The sequence below is a fragment of the Boleophthalmus pectinirostris genome, unplaced genomic scaffold, assembly GCF_026225935.1.
Source record: "Boleophthalmus pectinirostris isolate CB_2022bp ecotype Guang Dong unplaced genomic scaffold, ASM2622593v1 HiC_scaffold_2, whole genome shotgun sequence".
NCBI lineage: Eukaryota > Metazoa > Chordata > Actinopteri > Gobiiformes > Gobiidae > Boleophthalmus > Boleophthalmus pectinirostris.
The window spans coordinates 11,747,164-11,770,488 of NW_026571152.1; the positions used below are offsets into that span (position 1 = coordinate 11,747,164).

Here is a 23,325-nt window from a genome sequence, read left to right on the forward strand (position 1 = left end):
TGACATAAGACAAGGTATTGACTATAGGCCCCAGTGGAGCACACATACACACATGCACACACAAAATTGATCAATAGTGGCAATTTAAAGAAACTGTTTTTCTTTTTTAGGCTGTATTTCAGAGTACAGCACTGTAGCTCTGATAAAAAACTTTGACAAGATATTTTATAGTTAATTAAGCAGGACTAAAACATGACTAAAGTAGGACTTAAACAGGACTTGGAAGTTAGTCCAATGCTCACTGACAGTTTGATTATAGAAGGTAAAACTTTGACTGGGAACAGTATGCTCACAAACAGTCTCTCCGGCATAGCAGCATAATATGTTTAATAGTGTAATAACATAGATCCCACAGGACTCCAGGTTTAGCAGAGTATACCAAACTCAAACATAAACCAGGACTACACCAGGACTGAACCAGGACTAAAGGAGGACTGTTCTTGTCATGTCCTGGAGGCAGTTGGACATTTGAGTTCCTGTCTCTCTCTGCACTTAAATACCACAGACATTAGCCCGTGAAGCCGCCATCTTTGTTTGAGCTGTTTACTTTTGGTCCGGACCTGACTCGTATGAAACTGGATCCACGTTTAGACCAAACCTCCGGCCACAAATCGGGAAGAAGGCACAAGCAGGTTTTGGAAGATCAGGTCTGAAGCCAAGAAGAACCCAAGTCTAAAAACACCTACAAAAACTCTTGAGAGGAGAGAACCAGGACGAGACCAGGACTAGACCAGGACTGAACCAGGACTAGCCTACATCTATAACAGGACTAGAGCGGGACTGAAGCAGGACTGGGATTAGATGAGGACTAAAACATGAACAAAGACTTAAGTAGGACTAAAGTAAGTATAGGGCTAAACCAGGACTAGACCAGGACTAAACTTGGACATTATACTTGCTGACGTATACGAGTGAGGGCAGAGATAAAGCCCCACTGTGTAAAATTTAATCATATTATGACCTTAAACTTTTAAATTACTTCTCACCAGTCAAACTTTTGAAGTGCCTCTGCTCTGTGCTCCTGGTGAGAGCCAGTTTCAGTTTCTTGTTTGAGAAATGGGACTCTCTCGGTTCTGAGACTGAACCAGGACTCAGCAGGACCCTGGTCCGGTTTGTTTTTAGACCGGTTTTTGGACTAGGTCTGACCCCAGACTGAACCAAAGCTAGGTCTGGACCAGGTCTGGAGACTTGGGTGGGTTTCTGTTTGGGTCTAAGGAAGAGGTCATTTCATATATAGAGATTCAAGAATAAACCTTGTAAAGGCAATAGGATTGGTACTCTGTATAAATGTGCATCATTAAAGTTGCATTGTGTAACTTTTCTTGTGGGGATCCTCCAGCTGCTTGTCTCCATAATTTATTGCTTTATATTGAATTTTCCACACTACAGCATTAAATGTACCTACAATTAAATTTGTATGGGTGTTTTTATTACTATATAAATAACATGAAAAGGAGGGACAGTGAAAATATGATGCAGAGGAGGGACAGTGAAAATATGATGCAGAGGAGGGACATTGTAAATATGGTGCAGTGAATACTTGGTGCAGAGGAAAGACATGGTACAGAGGATGCGGGGGAGTTAGGAGGCCTAGAGGAAGACCAGAGAGTGTGCGCGTGAGAGAGATTTATGAAGCAGTGAAAGAGGACTAAAGAGACAGGTTTAGTCTCTGGTTCTATACCCGGGGCCTCTGGTTTGTTGTGGGCGTGACCTGAGCTCCACGCGGAGGAGAGGCGGCTCTGCTCGGGCCTCTACGAGATATAAGCCTCTGTCCCCGGCCACATGTCTGAAACACTCCCGCTGCTGCGTCCTGACGCACGGCACACTTTTGGCACACACGTTATGGAGTTTTTGGAGGAGAAGTTCCCGCTGAAGAGCTCCGGACTGAAGACCGGGACAGACTTCTACCTGGAGCCCGTGCTGCAGAGCCTCGAGGGCGGACACTTTTTCAGCAAGACCTCGTTGAAGTGTTCCCAGGGCTTCGGACTGAGCGAGAGGGACGAGCCGTGCATTGAACATAACGGTCAGTACATCTATTTACCACGAATATTCAAGATCATTTCTTTAATCTTGTTTAGTTTGAATTAACACAATAGAACTGAAATGATCAGAGCGTAAGCTAAACAACAGAAAACCTTTTGCATTTTGAAACTTTCTCAAAAATCTTACACACTGATACAACATAAAAGTTTAGTTTAAACTACGGTTTAATTAAGTTGCAAAATGTCACATATTTTTGTGCTATGTATCATTTCATTATAGATTGAACCAAAATTAATTGTCTGTATAAAAATAATTAAACATGTATTGTGTATTTATATTCACTTTTTGATAAATATCACACAAATTAGGCTACTGAAGATTTTAAAACGCGTTCTACTTTTGACACCCACACTTTGACTGTTTGTGGTACCAATGTATTTATAATGTAATTTTTAACGACAGTAATTCAGTCGTTCAGTTGATTTTTTACAAATATTCTGCCCTTTTCGCACGGCCTTACGATGTGTCTTGTGAGTCATGGTTGCTGAGTTTTAGAGAAAAATGGCCCGACCCTCGCGCTGTAATATTCGGAGCGCGCGTAATGATTTATGCGCAACGGTCGGTTTGTTTTGGCACAGGTCTCCGCTGGACGTGTTTTACGCACGAGCTCTCCTCCTTTGGGACATTTCGTCTTCTTGACACAGAGACACACACTTTTCACGCCTTAACATCAAATAGCAACATTAAAAAAGACATTTACTGCGTGATTTGTGGAAATAGGCCTGTGCGGATCCGCTTGGGAATTACGCGTAAAAATTGTTATTCATTGTTGTTATTAATTCATATATTTTTATTACTTATACTTAAGACCTATTTATATTTTGTAGTCTAAAAATTAACAAAAATAAAGTCTAGACTAATTCTTCTTCGTTAAATTCATTATGAAAATAGTGTTAAGCGCCTACGTGCTATAGGTCTAATTAAAAACAATTACAGGCAATGAGCTGTTGGAGATTACATTCAGCTCAACTCAAACTATTTTTTTTAAATGTCCCTGACGTATGTAAAATATAGTATAAACATAGAATAGGTATTTTAAAATATATATTGTATTGCCTATTGAAGATAAATTCTTCCGGCCTATTGGTAGTTTTTCAAACCTGACGTGAGATTTCCCTTTCAGTCTCAGATATGGGCTTGTATAATATGTATTATAATAAGCCTATGTAAGAGAGAGCATAATTAATGTACAGGTTATGGCAGCTCTTGATACATCGCGTGAAAAAATGTGAATGCACTCAGAATCAACATGGAATAAAAAGTCTGTTTAAAAATTATTATTAATACAAATATTAGACAAAAATATAGTTTAAAATATAAATGATCAACACTGCATTAGAGTAGAACCATATTTATACAGTTGCTTCAAATTGACAGGAGTTTCTCTCGGGTAAATGACTAGTAGTGATAATGTCGAGGTCCCTATTTAATTTTGTTAAATTAAGTTTCAACCGCGCCAAACTTCTCCACCTCCTCATCCCCATCTCCTCATCTCCAACTCTAACACATCTCTCAGATGTTCTGACCTCCTCTCTCTCTCCCCCCCTCTCTCTCCCTCTCTCCTCTGCAGCGTCGTACGTCGTGGCCAAACCGGAGGCGGATTCGGTGCACGCGGACCTGGGCGCGTGCTCCCCGGTGTCCAGTGAGCACCACCGAACGCGCGCGGACACGGAGCACGCGGACACGGAGAAGTGCGACAGTCACGTGACAAGCAGTAAAAAGCGACGTCACCGCACCACGTTTAGTAGCGCGCAGCTGGACGAGCTCGAGAAGGTTTTCCAGAAGACGCACTATCCTGACGTGTACGTGCGCGAGCAGCTGGCCACGCGCACCGAGCTCACGGAGGCCCGAGTACAGGTACGGGTCACAGGAGAAGTGTTTTTCCCATGATTCATCAGTACTAAGCCCATAGACTGTATGTGTGCTTCCCCTGTCCAGTGTTATAACTGATGAGCCAAAACAGACAGACAGAAGTCAACACCAGTGTGCCATATGGGGCTCTATTGGCTCAAGTACCTACTGCCGTTGTGTCATTGGGCAAGACACTTCACAGACATTTTCTGAAGTGCAGATGGTGCAGATTAGTAGCCTCACTTATGTCAGTTTGTCCCAGGGCAGCTGTGGCTACAATAGTAGGTAACCATCAGAATGAATAAATAGTGTGTGTGTCTTGAAAGGTACAGTATAAACTAAGTATTATCACTCAAACTGACTTCTCCAGCTGTTTCAATTGCTTTTATTACAGAGCTAAATTAATATTAAGATGATTATATAAGATTTTTTTTCCTCATCAGGCTTATTATTAAATGCAGTTTTCTTCATTCACTCAACAAAATGAGCTGTTTGAAATGAATAAATACTGTAACTTTTTCACTGAAATATTTCTCAGTGTATTAATTATACATCAGTTAAGTGGCAGTTTGTACCAAAAAGTACCAGAATGCAATGTGCTGAAGTTGCGCTGGATTCTAAAACAGAACCCCTCTACCTGTGTGTGTGTTCAGGTTTGGTTTCAGAACCGCAGAGCCAAATGGAGGAAGAGAGAGAGATACGGACAACTGCACAACAAACCACACTATCCGCCCTCGTATGACCTGCTGCCCCGAGCCGACACCTACTCACAGGTAAACAACAATGAATCATCTTGTAAACAACACTTACGCACAGGTAAACAATAACAAATACACAAGTAAACAACCAAAATACATATGAATTTAATTCATTATAATATATTAGTGCAAATGAGATTAATGAACCTTTGTAGTAAACGGTGCTTGTCTCAATCTATTGTCCATACACTAAAATTCAATTCTAAATCTAAATAATAATATATATCTCTTTTTTTTAACTTGACTTGGGTTTGGTTTTCCATGTTTCTCTTGGGCTATAAGTCTGAATGAACCTTTTGTGATTGAGTAATGCCAGCACTTTTTTGTTCAGTGGAAACAAATATTTTAATTTCTGTTTATTTACACTGACAGGGGAGACATTGTGCCAGTTTTTGTTTCATGTGGATAGGCCCAGTAATTACAGAAATATGAGCCATAAACATGGTCAATAACTCTGCAATCTGACAGTTAACCAGCAAATTCCACCACAGAATTCTGACTAGGCCTTCACCTCAGTTTAAAAGGCTCATATTACACTATTCTCTGAACTGTATTATAACGTTTCCTCATCAGACCTGGAGTTGTGTTTTGTGTCATTTGCACATGTTTAACACACAAACGCTGCATATTTAGGTTGAGTTTTCCCCTCAAACGGAAAACACTCTGCTCCACTTTGTGATGATACAGGAAGTGCTCCGCTGTGTCCACACACCTTCATTAGAATCATTTGGATGATTTCAACCCTGGAATTGCCAGTCTATACTGAACTAAAAAGTAGAGTAAAAAGCGGCTGTTAACTTTTAACTTGAAAACTATTACTACATGACATCACAAGGTGGAACAGAGCATTTTGACCTTTGGAGATGTAGACAGAGTAATAAAGTGTTACTCAAATTTGTGAATGAAACAAACTCAACTCCAGGTCTGTTTTTAAGTAAACATTATAACATGGCTTAAAGATCACAGGAGTTAATTTTGTGTAGTATAGGACCTTTAAACCATGGATTTCAGATGTTGTGATGTTACATGACCTTTGACCTCTGACCTCTGTGTCTCTGCTGCAGATCCCCAACAGCCTGTGGTCATCCCCCTCAGTGGCGCCCCCCTCTGTCTCCTCCTGTGTACTGCCGCGCGCCTCTCCTCCCTGTGTCTCCTCCTCGGACCACGGCTACCTCCACTTCACCCAGCAAAACCAGTTCAACGTCTTTAACCCGGATGCCCTGCTCACCTCCACCCAGCCCCCCCACCCTCCACACGGCACCCACGTCACCCACAGCACCCACAGCACCCACGGGACCCACGTGTTTGAGACCAAGCCCGAGTTGGAGAGGAGATCTTCGAGTATTGCTGTTCTGAGAATGAAAGCCAAAGAGCACGCAGCAAACATCTCCTGGACCATGTGATCAGGAAATAAAGACTGAAACTATTATAATAAGAAGATGAGATTTACAAAAGAAACTCTGAACCACCTCCTCTTAGACCAAGACCGAGAACTAAACGAGGACTAACTCACTAAATCATGACTAGACCAAGAACTAGGATTAAACCAGGACTAAACCAGATCTACTAGTAGAGTAAGGTTAAATCAGGGAAAAACCAGGTCTAGACCAAGACTTAACCAGGACTAAACATGACTGAAGTAAACCAGGCCTACCCCTGGACTAGACCAGGTTTGAAACGATCTGATAGACCAAGACTTAACCAGGACTCAACAAAGTCTAAAACAGGACTATCGCCTCTGGTATACTGGCCACAAAAGCTGCACTTAAGCAGAACTCAGGACTGAGCCAGGTCTAACCTAAGACTGAACCAGGACTCAACCAGGTCTCAAGCAGGACTTAACCAGGAGAGAGCAGAGAGAGACTGAGCGGTTGTAATATTTTCATGGTCACAAACCTTTCCGTATGAACAGCAAAAAATGTTCCTGAAGGTGCCTTTAAAATGAAATGTTTACAGATTCTACCTAAAATAATCTAATTTGTTTTTTAGTTTTACAACAAAAACTACATTTAAAAAAAATATTTTTCAAACTGTTTTTTTGTTTCATCTTTTGCACATTTGTGACTTTTTCAAGATTACTTCCACAAATCTATATTTCGGTACGTTTTAGAGTAAAGTCAATGTACATAGAAAGTCAAGTGCACAAAACGAGTGGTGTTAAAGCTGCACTATGAAACCTTTTTGGTGAAGGTCCCTCAGTTCTGTGTCTCCATGGACATTTAATTCTTTTTCCTGGAATATTCTACAGTATGGCATTAAACCTACCTATCTTGCTTTATTAATTACAGATGTTTTACTGCTAAAGAATACTTTGAAAAACATGCATTATTGCTGTGAGCGGTGTTGCCTCTCCACAGATCCAACTTGTACCTTTGCCTTGTTGTGTTACCTGCTTGTCTCCATGGACATAGATAAGTTTAATGTCATACTGTGGAACATTTTTGGAAAAGCAGTAGCATCTCCATGGAGACAAGAAGGTGTCTTCTGGACTCTTCACCAGGAAAATTTGATATTTTTATTAGTTCATTTTAATAAAATAATCTTAAGATAGTTATGTTAATGACAGACAATCAAATGCTTTTCATATTGCTATATTTTTGTTGTTTACAAATTTGATACTTTGCAGTGACGTCATGCTGGAAGTGTTTATGGTAGAATGTTCAGCAGCTACCATAGTGACACAATGCACACATTAGCTATTAACTGTACCATTTAATAACAGTTTAAAATACCAAATGGATTTAAACAGCACATTTTCAGGAGAGACTGTCAGCTAAAGCGAGCTACTTTGTGACTGTAATGTTATTTGAAAGGGACTTGCACAAATCATCTCAACTGTTGTAGTTCCACTAAATTCTTTCTGGTCAGATTGTGTAAAAACAAAACTCAGATAAAAGGTCTAACTTGAGTAACAGAGCTTCAGACAGAGCAGTGCCTCTGGTTAGCCTCACACCCCAGGGGAATGTTGATGACATTAGCTACAAAGTATCAGTTAAAGGTCCTGTGTGTGCACCATAGATTGTATATGGTGTGTATGGTGGCCTAGTGGGACAAACTAGGTGCCTCTCAAATCATGTAAAGGTTTACTGAAAATAAAGAATGAAATCATGTTTAAAGTGGCTACTGAGGAGATTGTGTACTGTTGGAGCTGAAATAAAAATGAACTATTTTGCAGAGTGGTTATCCTGTCTCCTCCTCTCAGTCAGGAGGTTGTGGGTTAGACTCCTGACCCCTCCCCTTCCTGTGAAGTGTGGGAGTGTGTAGTTAATGGGGGGAGTTGAACCCTCAGGTCAGAGAAATACTGCAGTACATTTATCAAAGTACACACAGGAAATGAGACTACTGCAAGAGGGCCTACTTGTACATCAATACTTAAACAATACTCAGTTACATTTACTTGAGTATCTTTTTAAAGAAATCATAGTCAACAGTACTCTTACTTGAGTAATATATTGTACAGTGTAACAGTATTCTTACTTGAGTAAAAGTTGTGCCTACTTTTCCCACTGTGAGTAAGTCTACAAGTGACATCCTGACTCTTTAAGTTACTATTACTTATTTATTTATTTATTTAGGTATTTATTTTGCTAATTTCTACTACAAATTTTTACTGTTACTACTTTGTACTTCTACTTGTGTAATATCATTTTCAATTAACGTTACACTTATCTGAGTAAAATTTTTGGGTACTCTACTGGCCCTGACTGAGCTGGGGGACAAATCAGAATTTTCAGGTGGAATTTGCAGTTGAACTGTCAGATTGCAGATTTGGACCTGGTTTATTGTTAATATTTTTGTAATTACTGGGCCTATTCACATAAAACAAAAACTTAAATCCATGAAACAAGTGCTTACTATAAAATCAGTTCTACTATTTAAGATAAGATGAACTACTGTAACTATTAAAACATTTAGCGGCGTTTAACACTGTAGTCAGGTTAACTGGCGTGTTTTAACACTAGAGGGCGCTGTTTGGCCCTGTTTTACAGAGCATACTGTGGACTGTACGCCTACAATGAGGTTTGGAGTAAGTAAGTAAAAGTAGCATACACAAAGCATACAAAAACAATGATGCAAACAATCCAATTAATTATAATAAATAAATAAAAAGAAACAGAATAAAAAGAAACAAGGAATAAAATCAAGCTAAAACCAGTTACAGGAAGGCTAATCGATAAAAATGAGTCTTAAGAAGTGATTTAAAAGATGATACTGATGGTGCGAGCCTTATCTCCTCAGGTAGGTCGTTCAAAGCCGAGGCGCCTAGACTGAAAAGGCTCCATCGTCTTCGTCCAGTGCCTGAACTTTGGAACAGCCACACGGACCTGCCTGAGGATCTGCGGCTGCGGGAGGACTCGTACAAGGTTAAAAGTTCCGGAATATAACTTGGTGCAAGACCTAAACGAGCTTTAAAAGTGATCAGTAAAATCAACAGTGTTGTGCAAGTTCACACTTTTCATGAACTAGTTCAAAGTTCAGTTCACACTTGTTCAAAGTGAATAGTTCACGTTCATAGTTCACAATTTTTATTTTGAACTAGTTCAAAGTTCAGTTCATTTTATATTTAGATGAGATCTGTAAATGAAAGGCTGCATTTATTTTTCAAACTGACTTCTAGTTTACCACAACTTTACAAGATCCACTGTTGGACAAGTGACTTTAAAACTGTAATGTGTTATTTATGACTTGTTACTGTCATTTCAAAGTAATTTGTTACATTACAATATTACTGTATTTAAAATGTAAAACTGTAAACTTTAATTTACTCTCACCAAAAGAACTGTTAAGATGCTGAACTTTTGCGCCGTATATGGACTGAACCAGGACTGAACCAGGACTAAACCAGGACTAAACCAGGTCTAAAACAGGACTGAACCAGAACTGAACCAGAACTGAACCAGGTCCAAACCAGGACTAAACCAGGTCTAAACCAGGACTAAACCAGGTTTAAACCAGGACTGAACCAGAATTGAACCAGGTCTAAACCAGGACTAAACCAAGACTAAACCAGGACCAAACCAGGACTAATCCTAGACTAGAACTTGGAATCTAGGACCGCCCCTGAGAGAACCCCGAGTGCGATCGGGCGTCAGCTGCGTTTATCTCGGTGGAGCGCGGACTTCTGCGTCGGTCCTTTCGCTCAGGATCACGGTCTACGCGGGCGCACCTCCGGCGTTTCACCGCTGCTGATATCGCGGTGAGCAAATTTGCAAATAGCAAATTTGTATGAAGAAAAACGAAAAACCCACCATTTCAATCCAGGTTAAAAAAGCATTGTGACGCGCGTTACTGACATATGTACCACGTAAAATAATACGCGGGTGGAGCAGCACGTCCTGTGCGTGTAGATTTCAGAAAATAGGAGCCATCCTATTTTTTGACGCTCTACACGAGTGTAGGCGCGTATCCCCGTCAAAATACACAGAGAGCATGTATCTATTGTTGTATTTGTGCATTTACCATCAGCACATTGTGCTCCCTGGGCAGTTCTGTATCATGTGAAAGAGCCCAGATCCACATAGACTGTTAATTAGTGCTTTGAAATTTACTTTTGAAATCCTTGCGTTTGCCGTGGTCAGCCTGTACAGAGGTAAATACAAGCAGCTAAACGCGCCCAGTCAAGTTTGATTGACTTCCCATTGAGAGACACAAGAGCCCGTATGTTCCGCTAAAGCTGCCGGTGGAGTCGCCTTCGCGTTGACACGCGGCTGTGGTTTCGCGAGGTGAAGTTCGAGCAGATCGTCACTCGTCAGGTGAAAACAAATTCCGACGTTTAACTGAACCCCAACAGTGACGTACGTCGTTCATCACACATAATTTGAACAAATTCACGTTCAAGTTCTTGATTTACAAGTGTTGCGTTCAGTTCAAAGTTCACTGAAAAATGAACGTGTTCATTGAACGCGTTCTTTTGAACGCGTTCATGCACAACACTGAAAATCAAAAACCGATTTTAAAACATACAGGCAGAATGAAGGGACGTAAAACCAGGTCATGTGTTGGTGTCTGTTAAACCCAGTGAGAAGCCGAGCTGCTGCTTCTGAACCAGTCTGAGGCGGGAGAAGGATTTGGAGTCGAGGCCGGAGAGGAGGGAGGTGCAATAGTCTAGATGAGAGATCAGATCAGGGTGAGAGAAGAAATGTTTGATTTTGCTAATTGTGCTGAGGTTTGTGCAGAATTGGGTGACTTTTTTGATATGAAGGTGGAAGCTGAGGTGAGACTACTACTACTACTACTACTACTACTTCTGCTACTACTACTACTACTTCTACTACTACTACTACTCCTACTACTACTACTCCTGCTACTACTACTGCTGCTGCTGCTGCTGCTGCTGCTGCTACTACTACTACTACTACTACTACTACTACTACTACTACTACTACTACTACTGCTGCTGCTGCTGCTGCTACTACTACTACTACTACTACTACTACTACTACTACTGCTACTTCTACTACTGCTATTACTATTGCTGCTGCTGCTGTTACTTCTACTGCTACTGATACTACTACTATTACTCCTAATTTTAGAAAAGTACTGATTCCTACTATCTTAAAAGCAGATGCTGTAATAGCAGGTAGAGCTGTACTTTATGTAAAAGAACTAACATAATAAATACAAAATTACTATGTTGAAAAAGTACTATGCTTGTTATTTGTAAATTATTTGTGTTTTGATATGAATGGTCTGTGTATGAGTAGTAGTGCAATAGAAGTAAAGATAACATAAGCAGTAGTCATATTTGCATAGGTGAATATGGGGATGGAACTCCTGGTGTATCAAACAGAGCAGTAGGGGGCAGTAGTTGCTCAGTGTTTTCTGTTGTGTTTTCTGTGTGTGAGTGATGGTGGGAAGGGCTGATGGTGCAGATCAGCAGCCTCTCCTCTGTGGGTCTATTCATATTAGTTTAATTGCCCTATATTACACAAAATGGATTCTTGTGAGCTTTTAACCATGTTATAATGTAACAACATTATAACCTAAGCCTCCAAACCTCAAAATGCTCTGTTGCTCAGGGCAAAAATTATCCAAATGATCCTAGTGAAGGTGTATTAAGTTTAAAATACAGTGTGGCACATTCTGTATTAACACATGACATCACAAGGTGGAACAGAGTGTTTTCTGTTTGAGAGAAGAACTAAAAATGCTAAATATGCAGGGTTTGTGCATTAAACATGTGTGAATGAAACAAAAAATGTTTCTGATGTGTAAACAACATTATAAAATACATTAGAAAGTAGCATAACATGAGCCCATTAACAGCTCTAATTTGGTTTAAAATAAGCAAATTTAATTTACCATTAAATATTTACTTTTAATATGATAAAAAATAATAATACAAAATCCCTCAGTGAAACTAAAGACTGTAATCTGAAATGAAAGTGTTCACACAACACATATTTTGTAATAATTTTATTGTCAGTATTTGAACAATACGTTGACACTGTAGTATTGGACCTAGATACAGTACTTTGGTAGTAATATTTGATTAGTAGTAGTACCTAACTTACAGTATTTCAGTTGAAGTACTTAAGCTGTAATTTAGTTGTAGTACTTCATTAGTGGTAGTACTTTAAGTTGCAATAGTAGTAGTTTAACTGCAGTAGAGTTTGTTGATCCGTTTTTTATCCCACATACTCATCTTTTTGGCTAATCCAAACTTGGAGTAACCATTGCATGCCTCCAGCGTCGGACGGCCATTTTTAGAGAAAGCCGTTCTAAAGGAAAATAGAAATACATGTTTTTGAGATTTGTGTGTAGCCCAAAACCATACACAAATCTTGTAGGTTCAGGTCCCCTCATTTATGCCCACAGGTAAGATTGGTTTGCAGCTGGAGTTGACTTCTATACATACATACATACAAGCATGCATGCATACATACATACATACATGCACACACGCGCACGCATACACACACACATACATACACATATACATACATACATACATACCCATGCTAGTAGCAGGTGTAGTAGTAGTGGTTTTAATAGTATTTGTTGTACTAGTATACATACTTTTTATAGTGCATGATTGAGTTGTAGTCATAGGGAGTCCCCTGGTTCAGAGTCTGCACCTTTCGGAAGTTATGCTCCTTCCCTGGAAAAAAAAAAGATCTGAGCCAAGATCCTGGTCAGGAACATAGACTGTATAAAGTGGACTAAGTGAGTGCGTCATCATCCATAGAGTTCGGCTCCAGCCAAATGAGGCTCATCAAGGCCAAATGAAGTTCATCAAGGTCAACAGTTATAGTGTCAAATCTGGGGCAGAGTTCCATATTTGGAATTCCGACCACTAGTTTCATAGCAGAAGAGCCAATCAGGAAAGATGGTGTTGAGTGAGCAGGAGGTTAGCAATACTGTCAGTCAAAGCTGCTGCTCACACTAGTGGTAGTGACCTTGAGGAAATTAGGCATCTGATTTGTCTGTTATTAATGTCCATATCTTGATTTATGGACAAAATAGTACAATTAAAAACCCCAGGATAATTTAGAAAGGGTTAATATGAACATTTTAAGACAAAAATTATGAGGCTCACAGCAACTACGGACAGCGAGTGACAGGTTTTCAATAGAAAGTGAATTGGAGTCAGAAGCACGCCTGTGCTCACTTCCTGTTTGGAACAAGGCGACTAGCTGGCTATGTCCATTTAGAATCTATGGTCAGAATGACACAGATTTGGGCCAGAATCCTAGTCAGGAGGAGCCCTGTGTTGGTTACCTTTGATGATGTTCTTCCAGTTCACCCTGACATATCTGTCTCGGTCGGATCTCTTGTGTTCGTGGTTGAAACCGAGTGCATGGAGGAGCTCATGTTGAATGGTCCCTTTAAAAATACACCCATTTCTCTTCAGAGACAACTTCTGAAGTCCACCACTGCGCCCAATGGAGGACCAGCACCTGCAGCAGAGAGGCGGAGTCAGGAGAGGGTCTAATTTAACACAATCTGACCATAAAGAACTGACATTGCTGGAGCTACACCAGGTGATCTAAATTGTGCTGTTCAACACCTTTAACACAACATTACAGTCACAAGTTAGGTAGGATTAGCCAACATTTCTATCTTAAAACCTTTTGGGCTGTATTTGCTAATATGCACATGGAAACTTCTGAACATTCCACCATATAGGCTGCATGCAGAACACCCCCAGCATCATGTCACTGAAAACTTAATATGTAGTTGAAGTACATACCCGCTAGAGGAGTGGATGCATGGTTAGCTGTAGCAGTATTAGTAATATTAGCAGTTGTAGTATAGCAGTAGTAGTATAGTTTAGTTGTAGTATACCCGTTAGAGCTGTGTATATACAAGAAGTCGTGTTGGTTTCTTCGGGGGATGAATTTGATACAGGAGACCTTAGAGAAATATCTGAAAACCTTTCTTATCTTCTTCAGTTGAGATGAAGCTGCCACAAAACACATGAAAGGGACGAGCAGTAAAAGTATTAGTTGTAGTAGCAGTCATATTATAGTCATATAGTAGTAGTATAATCTACAGTAAGAGTAACAATAGCACTCACAGTGGTATTAGTAGTAGTATTATTACTCACAGTAGTGGCGTGCGATTACATAGGGCACGTACACCTTTCCGTTTGGATGTCGTGGCCACTTACAACCTTTCCTCACACACAGATGTGCATTCCTTTTCTGGACCCGAGACATGGGCACTGCAATGTCCCCGTCCTCCAGGAGATGGTCCCCATCATGATCTGAACACAACAGCAACAGAGTAAACCAGGACTGAATCAGGACCAAACTAAACCAGAACTAAAACAGGACTAAACCAAAACTAAACCAGAGCTAAACCACAGCTAAACCAGGACTAAACCAGGACTAAACCAGAGCTAAACCAGGATTAAACCAGAGTTAAACCAGAGCTAAACCAGGGCTAAACCAGGACTAAACCAGAGCTAAACCACAGCTAAACCAGGAATAAACCAGAGCTAAACCAGAACTAAACGAGGGCCAGACAAGGACTAAGCCCGGACTAAACCAGAATCAAACCAGGACTAAACCAGGATTAAACCAGAGCTAAACCAGAGCTTGTGTCATACTGATCAAAAAAATCTATGGGACCCATGTTGTATTTTACATGATGTTGCCATGGCGATGAAGCACATTAGCTCTTCCAATGCCACATAATGTCCAATACCAGCTTTAATTTGCATTGGTTTTCCCCTAAACATTCACATTATTTAGTGCTTAGTTTGAGTGTTCTGACCCAGGTCCTTGTTGACTCGCTCCAGTTGCTCAGACACGCTCAGAATGTCTTCCTCTTCCTCCTCTGGCTCCTTCTCTTCCTCCTTCCCCTTCCCCTTCTCCTCCTCTTCCTCCTCTCCCACCTCCTCTCCATCCTCTTCCTCTTTAGGTCTCATGCCTCCTCCCTCCACCTCCTCCTCTTGGATGTCTTCCTTCAGGTGAGCTGTGTCCGGATCCACGTCTGAAAGTGAAAGCAAAAAAATTTCTTGTCCAGTTGACAGAATTACATTTACTTTTGAAAGCAGATTAAGTTACGCTGTCTCTATTTCAGCATCACCTAGAGGCAGCAGCAGCAGCAACAGCAGTAGTAGTAGTATCTGTAGGATTACCGGTAGCAGTAATAATTAGTGCTGTCATGCGATTAAAAAAATTGAGAGATTAATTAATTATGATCTGTAATTAATTAATCTAATTAATCTCATTTTAATCTCACCTAAAAATTGCTGAGAAAATCCTTCAATTTGAGATATTTTCATTTAAATTCATTATTACATTATTGTGGCAGATCAAAACACTGATACAGAACAAAAAAAAGTGACTTTATCAAGTCATTTATTGTTTAACAAATCTCTCCAAAATGGCTGTTGAGCCCAAGTCTCCATGAATAAGAAACTGTTTGTTGTAAAGTAGCAAAGACGAGGAAATCTGAACATAATAACTTTTGTCTACTTAAAGACAATAATAAGTCCAGTCTTTCCTTAACCATATTAAAAATATTATTGATAGAGAAATGCTTTATATATGAGATCACTGGTTTTTGTCCTGGTTTAGACCTGGTTTAGACCTGCTTTAGTCCTAGTTTAGTCCTGGAATGGATTAATCCTGGTTTTAGTCCTGGTGTTAGTCCTAGTGTTAGTCCTGGTTTAGACCTGGTTTTAGTTCTGGTTTTAGTCCTGGTTTTAGTCCTGGTTTAGTCCTGGTTTAGACCTGGTTTTAGTTCTGGTTTTAGTCCTGGTTTAGTCCTGGTTTAGACCTGGTTTAGACCTGGTTTAGACCTGGTTTTAGTTCTGGTTTAGACCTGGTTTAGACCTGGTTTAGACCTGGTTTAGTCCTGGTTTAGACCTGGTTTAAGTCTTGGTGTTAGTTCTGGTTTAGAGGCTCACAGGAGGAAGCGCGGTTTACGCCGCGTACGCGAGAAAACACTATCCACACGCGGCTCACGGGAGCACGTCGGTGTCCGCGCAGTAACTACAGAAGGAAACGTGGTCCGCGCGTTCTCAGGTTACTGACGATGATGAAGGTTTGTTTGTGTGTGTTTGTTTGTGTGCGTGTCCCCTCATGTGGCAGGTCACTATAGGACAGTAGTGCAGAGATCATGAGCCTATGCAGGTTGTTTTCAGGCGATATTATATTTGTTATTTTCTTTTATATTTCACGTCGGGAGAATAATTTCCAAGACAGGAATGTGTTTTTACCTGTGCGCTGCTGCCTCTGTTCTACTGGCTCTTTGACCTCGTCCATTGTGCGACTGATGCCGCCAACGTTAAAATGACGTTTACTTACGCTGTTACTGCGCGCGTTTTGTGTGGGTTTCCGGCAATGAGTGGAATTACCGAAATAAAAAAATGTATAAATGTGTTTTGTGTGTGTGTGTGTTGTTGTCCCAACAACACATAAAAACAGGTTTTATAATAAAGAAACTCACATACAGAAACACTAAAGTTAGAGATTAAAAATGAGATTAACGCGATTAAAAAACATAACGCGCTAAATATGACTGTAATTAATTAATCGCAATTAACGCGATAATTTGACACCCCTAGTAATAATATCTGTTGTTGTTGTTGGAGTAATAGTAGTAATAGCAATCATTTCTGTTTTCGTTGTAGTTAGTTGTAGACGTTAGTAGTTAGTTAGTTAGCAGTAGCAGCAGTACACAGACCTAAGATGGTCTGGTCCAGTGATTCTGGGATATTTTCTTCTCGTAAATCAGCTCCAAAGTCCTGCGCACAGAGACGAAAAGTGTTTAAAACATCATACATTTAAGTCTGAACCTCATATGTGCAGACCATAGACTGTATACAAACAGGCTACACTTATACGCGGGGCAGCAGGAAAACAGGACTCACCTCACACTTGGCCCAAACTGAGGCAAACAGCAGGACTGCCACTCCCAACATGCATCTCACCAGCGCCATGGCAACTGCAAAACATATATAATCATGTTATTTTTACTGTTACATTATGTACTTTATTACAGCTGTACTAAATAAGATCTAAACCTGATGTACAGCAGGTCTAACCAAAGACGAAACCAGGATCAGATCTAAATCTGATTTACAGCAGGTTTAATTTAAACTAAGACAGGACTAAACCAGAACTAAACCAGGATTAACCCAGGACAAATCCAGGATTTAACCAGCAGGTCTAACCTCAGACTAAACCAGGAACAAACCAGGTCTAATCCAGATTTAAACCAAGCCTAACCAGGTCTTCCCCTCACCTGTTCTTGCAGCTCTGTGATGGCTCTTGGGTGGATTCTTCTTTTAAACCCAACAAAGTGAAACCTCGAAACCTTGTTTACTCAGTTTTAAGATGTCTACCGGCGACACGTTTCTGATGATCATGATTCTGAAGTTTGTTTAAATTATTTGTTTAAGTTTTGAGTTTCCAACCTTACCAAAACATGATCCATGTTTATTCAGGATACATACTGTATTTTGTCTGCATTCTGTAATCAACTACTCACATGCAACATGAAGTACAGGAACTGGTACCGTAGCACTAGTAGTGTAGTAATAGTAGTTAAAATGAGTGGAAGTACAATTGTGATCAAAAGTGTGGTAAATACAACACTTCCGGGACCAAGCCAAGACTGAACCAGGACTAATACAAGACTAGTCCTGTCTTAATACTTGTTCAGTCCTGGTTTAGTCCTGTTCTAGACATGGTTTAGTTCTGGTTTTAACTTGGTTCTGTTCTGGTTTAGTTCTGGTTACTCCTACTTCTGGTTTAGTCCTGCTTTAGTCCTTGGTTCAGTCCTGGTTTTGACCTGGTTCAGTCCTGGTACAGTTCTAGTTTACCCCCGGTTCAGTCCCGGTTCAGTCCTGGTTCAGTCCTGGTTCAGTCCTGGTCTAGTAGCTGTGGTCTGGAGTTAGACAAATAGATAAACACAGAGGTATCAGATTAAACAATGACACAGAAGCAGTTCATCTTAAATGAATCTTTTCCTCAAGAAGTTACTGACTCCACTCCATCTTTAACCAGAACTAGACCAAGACTGAACCAGGACTAGACCAAGACTGAATCAGGTCTTAGAGCGGAGTTTTCCCATGATGGTAAAGCTAACAACAACTAGCATGCAAACACTCACTTCCTGATTATTGGACAATAAACTAGATGCATAATAGATGCAGACAGTACACAGCAGTTTTATTTTGACCTGCTTATACAATATATCTGTAGTATCTGTATTTGTGGGCAAGACACATTTTGCCTACACATTTGTTTTAAAGGGCCCATATTACACTGCTTTTTGATCTCTATTATAAGATTGTTTCCTCATTAAAAACATATCCGGTGTTGTGTTTTGTTTCATTCACATATGTTTAACACACAAACCCTGCATATTTAGGCAAAGTTCTTCTCTCAAACAAAAAAATATCCTGTTCTACCTTGTGACGTCATGCCAGTGTGTTTTGAAACTCTATACACTTTCACTAGAATAATTTGGATTATTTCAGATCTGGAATTGCCAATCTCTACCAAATGAAAGGTAAAAGGTAGCTCATAACTTGAAAACTACCACTACATGACATCACAAGGTGGAACAGAGCTTTTTGGAGATGTAGAGAGAATAATAATAAATTATTACTCAAACTTGTGCAAATGAAACAAAACACAAATCCAGGTATGTTTTAGATGAGGTAAAACATATTTATCATATATTTCTTTATTTCTCTTTGATTGTCCAGTGTGTTCTGTGGTGTGAAGAGTCAAAGATGAGCCTCTCCCTTCCTCATCCTGATCATAAACCAGACCATAAACCAGACAGGACACTGTGAACATCTTGGTGTGGGCAGCAGCTCATCCTTTACCTCTGACCCCTCGTTAACACCACGTTGCGCTCTGATTGGACAAGAGGAAACTGCACCCGTGAACGGGAAGAAGAGATCAAGGTTTAGAGTCTGGTCTGAATCCAACAAAGTGAAGATACAATGACAGAGAGGAGTCTAACCCACAACCTCCTTACAAATAGGAGGAGACAGGGTAACTGCTAACACAATAACATATTTTCTAGTCTTGTTTCTTCTTTAGAAAGCTTTTGAATGCATAATGTTTACACTCAACCAGGATTAAAAAGGGACTGAAACAGGGCCAGACTTGGACTAAACCAAATCTAAACAGGGACTGCCCCAGGACTAAACCATGACGGAAACAGGTGGATGGAAGCAGGTCTCAACAGGGGCTAAACAGAGACCTGACCAGGATAAAGCCTGGACTAAATCTAATATTCTTCTGTCATTTGTGAACAGTAGTAAGTGGAGTGTGGAGGGATTTGGGAGCAGTTCCTGGTTCAGACCAGGACTGAACCAGGAGTAAAACATGACTAAACAAGGACTAAACCAGGGCTAAACCAGGACTTAAACAGGACTAAACCAGATCTAAACTGGGACTAGACCAGGTCTAGACCAGGACTAAACCAGGACTATACCAGAATTAAATCAAGACTAGACCGGGACTAAATCAGGACTAAACCAGCACTAAACCAGGACTAAACCAGGACTAGTCCAGGACTAAACCAGGACCAGACCAGGACTAGACCAGGATTAAACTAGGACTAAACCAGAACTAGACCATCTGGACTGGAGGTATTTGGGAGAGTTCCTGGTTCAGTTCCTGGTTCAGATCTGGACTGAACCGAAACAATGGACCAGGAAACAAGAGTGAGTCCCACTTCCTGCTAATCTCTTGCAACGGACATCTCTCACACTTAGAGACAGTCCTGGGTTAGTCCTGCTCTAGACCTGGTCTGGTTCTGGTTTAGTTCTGCTCTAGTCCTGGTTTAGTCCTGGTTTAGTTCTGGTCTAGTCCTGGTCGAGTCCACATCAGCTTTCTCTAAACATGGACATACACTGGAGGACCTTGGTTCTACTTCTCACCTCTTGTTCTGTCTGTGAGTGATTCATTTTCATATTGTTCAGTTTCTCAGTTTTTTAATGTGTGCTTTTTATTTAAAATAATCAGAAGGATAAGGTGTTTAGTTAAAAGTTTGAAATAAGAGCATTTTAAAATAGTATTACTCAATTACAAGGAAAAAAGTAATGAGTCACATTTGAAATTAGAGTAAAGACAAATACTTCTTTTTAATCTATGGATTGCATTACTGTGTTGTTTTAATCATAACATGGATATGGATATCAAAATTATCTATTGAATCAAATGACAAAACAAACACTGCAGTGATGAGGGATTTTGCAGACTTTCACTAATTATAATTTAGATTTAAACAGTTAAATCTGCCATGATGCATATCATTTGAACATAACATATTCAAATATATATATTTATATTTTAGTTTATATGGTCTGATGTGCACACTGTCTTCGTGTTCTTGGGCAACACATCTCATAGTCTAGTATTGTTGTTGCAACATATATACTATACAGATAAAGTTGGATTGGGCTAAATAACACTGGGGCACCAGTGACAAAAACTATTGTCGTGGCCTTTGGCAAGACACTTCACCCACATTGCCTAGTATGAATGTGGTGTTAGTGAGTGTTGATGGTGGTCGGAGGCGTCGATGGTGCAGATAGACAGCCTCACTTCTGTCAGTCTGCCCAGTCTAATGCATTTTATTATTATGAGTGGAGTTAATGGTTGTAGCAGTGGTAGTAGTAGTAGTCATAGTAGTAGTATTAGTAGTAGAAGTAGTAGTAGTATGGCAGAAGCAGCAATAGTAGTAGTAATGGTGCAGTACCCTCAGTTTCCATGTGGTTTCCTTTCTCCTGTTTAAGTGTAATTCTTGGTTAGTATTGGCTATAGAACACAAAGCAGATAAGACTTTTTATCATAATAAATTTTCATTTTTATCCAAGATGCGTCTTCCACAACCACATTCTGTCCTTCAGTCAGAGACACAGGAAAAACCTGTTAACGACATCATCAATCCAAACAGGAAGTACGTCAGCAGTGTACTTCCTGTCAGAACTGAAGATCCAACCAGGATCCGGGTCTAAAACCAGGACTTTGGACCAAACCAGAACTTTGGTCTAAACCAGGACTGGACTGTGACACTCAAAATTCCAGTGCAGTGGTCTTATACTTTATGTAGGATTGCACTGGGGCTATGGTCCTATACATATCCACACAGGTCTGAAAAATTTGGCGAAAATATTTAGTTAAATTTTTTCTAACAACTATACAAGTGTGATTAAATTTGTCTTTTATATTTTAAAAATATAAATCAGTTTGGAGGTCACTGTTTAAACCCCTCCAGGGGCATTCACAACTGAAAGAGACTGAAATCTGAACTTTAAACTAATCAAGAATCCCATGCATTTTAGAACATGTTTATAGAGATCTAAGCAACAGGGTTAGCAGCTTTCAAACAGAATAAGATCTCATGGACACACATTAAAGGATGGCATCTGACGTAGTGTATAGTTTTCTGACATATATTTCTTCTTCTTTTACAGACTCCTCTTTTACTCAACGACCTCTTCTTTCCTCCGCAACCAAAGACATTTCTGCAACAAATTTAAACCAATTCTTCACCCAAACCTCGCATAATACCACAGAAAATCTCAAAAAATCACCACAACAAACAGGAACTAACAGAGAAGACACATCTAGAAACACGGAACTTCCTGTTTTCACTGACAGCGGCCATTTTGGATCTGCCACTCAGCCAGTTTCCACCTCCTTTCCTAATTTTTCCGAACATTCAACCAAAGGAGAGAAACCAGCAAGGTTTGAATGGAAAATGGACTTGGATAAAACTTCAACAGAGCCAAATGATTCAACATCTGCAGCAAATTTAGTTGAAAATGCTGACATTTCACACAATTCTACAAAATTTACAACTGAGAATACTACCAGTTTTGATTCAGAAGCCATCTCAGTATCAAGTAACAGTACAATATTTACTAGCGCAACTTTAGCTAATAATTTTGAATCAGATACAACTATTGTAAGCAGCACAGAAAGTAGAAAGTTTTTGAATGAAGAAACAGATACAAATGATTTTGAAACTACAGAAATTCTTACTACAGATAATTTTCAAACTTCAGCATTGGAAAACAAAATTGAATTATCCAGATTCACAAGTGACACTAGCATACCTAATATTAGCACTTATTTAAATGAAGAAAATGATAAAAACATGAGCAATGACTGGACAACGCAAACTACAGATCATTTTAAAGCTTCTACTGAAAATGAAATGATTTCTACTTTTGAAACAACCAATTTTAAAACAGATTGGCCAATGATTCAAGATTCCACTGTTGGTACCGAAGTCGCAAATAGTGCCAAAAATTCAACGGAAAAAACTACAACAGCTAATCCAACTATGATAGTTTATTCAACTACATTAGCTAATTCAACTACCACAGATAATTCGACTACTACAGCAAATCCAACTACAGCGGTTAATTCTATTACATTAGCTAATCCAACTACCACAAATAATCCAACTATGTCAGATAATTCAACTACATTAGCTAATCCAACTACTACTGCTAATCCAACTACCACATCTAATCCAAATACCACAGCTAATCTAATTATACCAGATAATCCAACTACAATAGCTACTCCAACTACCAAAAATAATCCAACTACCACATCTTATCCAATTATGCCAACTATTACAAACAAACCAGCTGTGATTCCAAATCTGTCTACGATTTCTCATTTTTCAACTCCTGCAGCATCAACTACTCACATAGTAACAACGTTAAAATCTTCAGAAACAACTAAATCTAGCACCAAAGAACCCACAATGCCTTCTACACTCGAAAATACCATAACTACACCTGCGTTTAGCTCAACAAAAGCTTGGACCAGCGTGGCTCAAAATACGACAAAGGGAGAAGAGCTAAAAACTACAAAAATGGCAACTACAACAGCAGTGACGACAACAGCAGTGACGACAACAGCGCCCCCTGTGAGTATAAATGGTTAAATTGTTAAAGATACAGAAGTAACTTGTCTCTATGTAGGTGTTCTAGCTAATCTTAGATTGTTTCACAGTATGGCATTAAAATGGTATATCTCCATGGAAACAGCTGATGGTAGCTGATGGCATCAGGTAAAATTACAGGCCAGATCTGTGGCGAGTGAGAATGCATGTTTTTCAAGGTAAAGCAGTAATTGAATACAAGCAAGTATAATGTGGAAAATATAAAACTAAAACTGTATCCATGGAAACAAGATATTGGCAGCCTTGTCAACAGAAAAGTTACATA

General features: G+C 39.7%; 2 protein-coding genes across 2 annotated transcripts; one reads left to right on the forward strand and one right to left on the reverse strand.

Annotated features, from left to right (window-relative positions):
• The first annotated feature begins 1,782 nt into the window (after nt 1–1,782).
• On the forward strand, nt 1,783–6,055 carry alx1 (ALX homeobox 1). The gene is made up of 4 exons (XM_020937727.1): nt 1,783–2,023; nt 3,614–3,900; nt 4,548–4,667; nt 5,717–6,055. The coding sequence occupies exons 1-4, from the start codon at nt 1,783–1,785 to the stop codon at nt 6,053–6,055; spliced, it is 987 nt and encodes a 328-aa protein (XP_020793386.1).
• A 6,063-nt stretch (nt 6,056–12,118) lies between these two features.
• Nucleotides 12,119–20,891, reverse strand: LOC110171929 (high choriolytic enzyme 2-like). The gene is made up of 9 exons (XM_020937731.2): nt 20,835–20,891; nt 16,981–17,054; nt 16,794–16,854; nt 14,874–15,092; nt 14,203–14,361; nt 13,941–14,058; nt 13,374–13,552; nt 12,672–12,753; nt 12,119–12,373 (listed from the first exon to the last, which is right to left on the reverse strand). The coding sequence occupies exons 1-9, from the start codon at nt 20,845–20,847 to the stop codon at nt 12,250–12,252; spliced, it is 1,029 nt and encodes a 342-aa protein (XP_020793390.2). The 5' UTR covers nt 20,848–20,891; the 3' UTR covers nt 12,119–12,249.
• Nucleotides 20,892–23,325: the final 2,434 nt, after the last annotated feature.

Coding starts and splice junctions, on each gene's coding strand:
- alx1 (XM_020937727.1), top strand. CDS start 1,783: ATGTCTGAAACACTCCCGCTGCTGCGTCCTGACGCACGGCACACTTTT. Junction 2,024..3,613: donor GCCGTGCATTGAACATAACG/GTCAGTACATCT, acceptor TCTCCTCTGCAG/CGTCGTACGTCGTGGCCAAA. Junction 4,668..5,716: donor GAGCCGACACCTACTCACAG/GTAAACAACAAT, acceptor TCTCTGCTGCAG/ATCCCCAACAGCCTGTGGTC.
- LOC110171929 (XM_020937731.2), bottom strand. Junction 13,553..13,940: donor TATATACACAGCTCTAACGG/GTATACTACAAC, acceptor TCTCTGCTGCAG/GTGCTGGTCCTCCATTGGGC. Junction 12,374..12,671: donor TCAATCATGCACTATAAAAA/GTATGTATACTA, acceptor ATTTTCCTTTAG/AACGGCTTTCTCTAAAAATG.